Here is a 5083-nt window from a genome sequence, read left to right as displayed (position 1 = left end):
AGGAAATTAAAACTTAAAATGGCACTGAGTTGAGGATCATCAGAATTATCAGAATTCCCAAAGTTCAAAGTGCCATAACTTTGTCAAAAATGATCGAAACGTCGTGAAGTTCGAACTCGATCTGTAACCTATCATGAGGAAACCATGTGCCAAGTTTGAAATCATTAGCGTTAAGCGTTTAGAAAAAAAGTCCGGAAAACTGTTCTTTGCGTGACGGACTGACGGACTGACAGACTGACGGACGGAGGGACGGCGTGCAAACCTATAGTCCCCTCCGGTGTACACCGGTAGGGGACTAATAACACCAGGTGGGTTGACTCAGCCTGTCATCCTTCTGAAATCGGCAAAATGAGTATACCTATCAGCTTACTGGAAGCAGGGGGCACTGCATCAGTGGCACAACTACGCTTTCAAAAATGATGCAATCAGCAGACACAGGCTGCATATGAAACAGCAACGAAGATGACCTTTGGTAAAATACAGAGGGAATAGAGCAGAATTTTTGTGAAGTGCAACATGCTGTATTTTGATTAAATTGGCACTAAATTTTAAAAAAAGCATTAAAAGCTTTCTGAATCATTGGAATCTCCCGCGATGAAGCTATCTCTGAAGGCCTTTCACTCACTCACCGCAGGCAGGTAGGTGGTCTTTCTGTCTTCTACCGACTCCTCTCCGGCCTTGCTCCCCCAGCTCTTATCTGTGCTCTGTCCCCCAAATATTCCTACAGGTCGCACAAGATCTACCTGCAACCCTCTGATGGTTAAACTGCCGAAATCTCGGCTCTCTGCTCACCTTCACTCTTTCATTCCTCTTTTCTCCCGCCTCTGGAACAAACTCCCTCACTCCCTTCAATCCCGCTCCTCCCTCCAGGTCTTTAAAACAGCTGTTCACCACCATCTCTTATCTTCCCCCATCCAAAACCTTGATCTTTTTTACCCCCACGAATTCACCCAAGATCCACCTTGTTTGAAATTCCAACTTCTTTCTTGGAAGTCCTGGCAGTGTCCATATGTTTTATACCTCTCCCACCCCTCTTCCCATGCCTCCCCCCCCCCAAAGCCCTCTCCCTCCCACAGATCTCTCGATGTCTCCATGTCTCTCGGTCCCTGCTCTCAAATGTTGTTTGTGTCCTTCCCCCTCTCTCCCCATCTTGTCTACCGCTCCCCATGTTATATGTTTTATGTGTCGGTTTATCCTTCTGTGTGATTAATGTTCGCACTTTCACGAGCCTCGATCTTGTATACAAAAAAAACAAAAAAAAAAACACGAACGGAGCAACAGGTAATTTTCCGAGTTTAAAATAAAAGCAAAATAGAGTTAAAGATCATACACTTAAAGGACTTCCTATCTCATACTTCTTTTTTTCATCTCGATATTGAAGCTGATGTTTTTTTTGTTTTTTTACATCATTTGGAAAATATGCCATAAATAGAATCATAAATAGTTATGGTCAGCATTGGGATCATCTACATATGATGTACACACCAAGGTGGGGAAAAGGGAAGGTGTGTCTACATGTAAAACAAACCGAGAAAAAGGAATGGAAGGGGAAAGACAGGAAAGAGGAAACATGTGATGTAAAATGATGTGGAGATTAGATCAAGTGCTTTGTGTAGAAACAGAAGCAAAGGGAATTAGAGGGAAAGAAAGCTAATGTGGAGCAGGTGGCATCATGGGTGGCGGTGAGAAAAAAGAAAAAATCCCACTTTCATGTATCCACAATGTCCGTACCTCAAAATGATGATCGCAATACCGAAACGTGCAAATACAAGCTTTTAACATACTTTATATTATTAATATTGGGATACGATGTCGAGGCTCATGGAGGAGATTTCTCGATTTTCGAATCCACACTATAAGAGATGTTTGTGTGTCTGTCTGTCTGTGTCACCACGTTTCTCAAAGTTGGCCAAAGGGATCTTCATCAAACTTTCAGATGTTCATCAGTGAGCGTCGGAGATTGTTTAAGGCAAAAAAAAAATTGAAAATCTTGAATTTTTATTTTAATCGCTCTGCAGTGCCTAAACCTTTCATATCAATGTGAAAAGTAGTATTAAATTATCACCGCAAGCATTCCTTAGTTGCTGTAGGAAAGTGTTTTAGGCCCCCACAAAAAAGAAGAAATTAGTTCTTCAAAATGCCGACAATTAGATCCATCGGGCAATGCCGGGAACCCCCGCTAGTGCCGTGTCGATCACATTCCTTTTCAATATCAGAAACTTTCAAAAGCATTTCAACTCCACTTCTTTAGTCTGGATGAAAAATACTTTATTACTATTCTTAATAAATTAAATTCCTGAATACTGAATAGTCACACTTTCATGAATATTTTTTGACCTCCTACCCCGAACACGTAAACTTTCCACTCCTGCGTTCCATAATCCAAAACGTACAGTGCATACACCTCACTCAAGCATCCCCAATACACTTCACCAATGGCACTGTTGTTGCGGGGACCTGGTCGATTCTCACTGCTATTGTTGAGGCTGCTGTTGCACAGGTGCATCCAAGTGCACAGCTGTGATATTGGCAGGCTTGTGAACCGCGTATGGTGAAGCCGGAGAACCCACGACCAGCAGAGGTGACCGCCGACGAAACATCCTCCAGAGACCACGGTGGGAACCACGTGCATCAAGGTCCCAAATACCAAAACACTTCGCGAGTTGCAACCACGTCGACCAATCGCTCTCGTGCTCCATTACGATATACAGCACCAGGCTGCGGCCCGCACGTGGGGCAAACGTGTCATCGTCGCATGGATCTTTAGAGTGGTCAACAGGCACGGCCTTTCGGAGCAGTCGTTCGATCTCGACTTCGTAGGCGTCCTGCTTCAGCCGGTCGACATCGCGCAGCTGTACACTTGGCACGGTGTTGAACTTGTGCTTCTTGAAATAAGTGTCTTGGAAATAGGCATTCATGTTGATGCCCAGAGTGCCGAAATGGAACGTGCGGGATACATCGGACACGACGCACTCACGACCACGGCGCTGTGCGTCCATGCGCATCCACACGTCCCAATCCCACAACTTATCAGGCGTGGGCCATTTAGCCTCGAGCTCGCCTTTATACAGTGACCTTGCCAACACCCAGCCAAGGCCAGGCATAGATTCTACTCGGTACAATAGCGCTGGATCTTCGGCCGTGTGCTCATAACCCTGGTCGTTCCAGGCAGAGACGCAGTATATGGAATCGTCAAGATCCATCAAGCCGATGGTTTGGCTAAAAAAGCCAAAAAAGTCCACCGACACGTCAAGGTCTTCCTCAACAACAATGGCGTGGCGTGCCTCGGGATGCAGGTTAAAGATGGCCGTGAGGCTCGCTTTGTAGTGCTGCGATACGCGTGCGTTGCGAACGCTCATGGGAGTGTGCTGCACACCACGGAGGCCAAACAACCGCACCACGTCCATGGGCTCGTCAAAGTAGCCGTCGATGAAAACGGTGACGACAGCAGGGTTGACGCCCGGTGCGGAGAGCAACGAGCGCAGCATGCGGTACAGGTAGTGCGGACGGTTGCTCGCGATCACAGCCACCGGCACGTCGTGCACGTGGTTGTTGGGCAGCGGAGGTGGGTGCAGAGCAATGGGTGCGGGATCCCGACAACTGCAGAGACTGCCGTATCCCTCGAGCTTTCCGCAGAACGCCATTCGGCGCAGGGATATCGCATCTGAACCCCAATTGCAGCCGCCGGTATTGGGTGGTGCCAGTGGGATCGAAGCTTTCAAGAGGACAGGTTCGGCCCAGGCAGACAGGGCCGGAGATTTAGACCCCCCTTCTCCATAAACGGAGCCCCCCTTGGCGGTCACAAAAGCCCACATGTCTCGCCAGGCCAGAGACCGGGCGTCTGTGCTCCCGAAGCCGGTCAAGCGAGCCCTCGCCGGCGCCTTGAGATGCAGAGACGCCTCGTCCTTGACGCCAAAGACCAGCAAGCGGCCTTCGGACACCATGTTGAGGAACAACACCATGGCCTCGTCCTCGTGCGGCGAGTACGTGTCGAAGACCCTCCGAGCCATAACACTACCGGTAGCCTGATTGAGCACGGCAATGTGGATCCCTCTACCCTGATCGGGCTCCTCATCGGCGATAACGGTGGTCCCGTCCACGGTCACCAACATCTTGCTCCGGCTGGAGTAGACCTCCACGTCGACCGAGCGGTGCAGAGATCTCTGGGGAAGCTGACCGACCCCGGGGTCATCCCAGTCCTGCGCTCGCACTGCGCCTTTACCCATCTCCTCTCTTCTCGTCTCCAGGATGAGCTTGACGTTAATAAATATGGTGACGAGCAGAAAAACAACAGCCGCAGCCTGACATACCCTGCGGAGACCGCGCGGTCCTGGGGTCGTGACCCATCGCCAAGATACGAGTCCCGCTCCTCCACCTTGTAAACCCGCGAGTCTCCGCTTTGGGTAGAAAGGTCGAGCCCGAGGGTTCGGTCTCCATTCGTCCATCGCCACAGATTGGGCCTCGTTACTCCAGACCGTAACGGCCCACAACACTACAGCGTCTACTCTAACGCATTTTTTCATAAATACACTTTCATTATGCTCCGTACTTCCATTTTCTTACTCGTGCAATAAATAATAAACCGAGGAACGTGTCGATCAGACCGACCAGCACTTTTAACTCAAAAAATGTAATACTCGTTTAAGCATATTTGGATATCGGAGACGGGTGGTAACTCGGACGGCAGAGAGGACGTATATTTTATACTTTTCTCCACAAACCAAATAAACTCCAAATTATTTAATGTATAAATTATAATGGCACTAGCAATCTGTGTTAATATTACGTATAAATATCTGAAACGATTTTTTAAAAATCTTTCAGATCAATGCCACGACGGGAGGAACAAAAACTCGGAACAAAATCACGGAACAAAAACAACAAACGACCCACTTCCTGTCCCTTTGGTTTTACGTTCCGAGTGAAAAGCATTGGGGTTAATGGGCGAATGATGCCTGTCCTGCTGTTTTAATCGGTCTCAAGAAAAAGTGTTATAGGGTGCATGACGTTTGATCTGGTACCCGGGGTTCGATCTGGTACACTGGATTCGATCTGACACCCGGGGTTCCATCTCGTACCCGGA

General features: G+C 48.3%; 1 protein-coding gene across 1 annotated transcript; it reads right to left on the bottom strand.

The window, feature by feature from the left end:
- Positions 1-1981: 1981 nt before the first annotated feature.
- On the bottom strand, positions 1982-4663 carry POMGNT1 (protein O-linked mannose N-acetylglucosaminyltransferase 1 (beta 1,2-)). The gene has a single exon (XM_068121933.2). The coding sequence runs from the start codon at positions 4521-4523 to the stop codon at positions 2475-2477; it is 2049 nt and encodes a 682-aa protein (XP_067978034.1). The 5' UTR covers positions 4524-4663; the 3' UTR covers positions 1982-2474.
- Positions 4664-5083: the final 420 nt, after the last annotated feature.

The sequence above is a fragment of the Myxine glutinosa genome, chromosome 7 (assembly GCF_964187855.1).
Source record: "Myxine glutinosa chromosome 7, kmMyxGlut1.1, whole genome shotgun sequence".
Taxonomy (NCBI): domain Eukaryota; kingdom Metazoa; phylum Chordata; class Myxini; order Myxiniformes; family Myxinidae; genus Myxine; species Myxine glutinosa.
This window is presented reverse-complemented; position numbering and strand designations above follow the sequence as displayed.

Excerpts from the sequence above, each read along its gene's own strand:
- POMGNT1 (XM_068121933.2), bottom strand. The coding sequence starts at position 4,523 with ATGAAAAAATGCGTTAGAGTAGACGCTGTAGTGTTGTGGGCCGTTACG.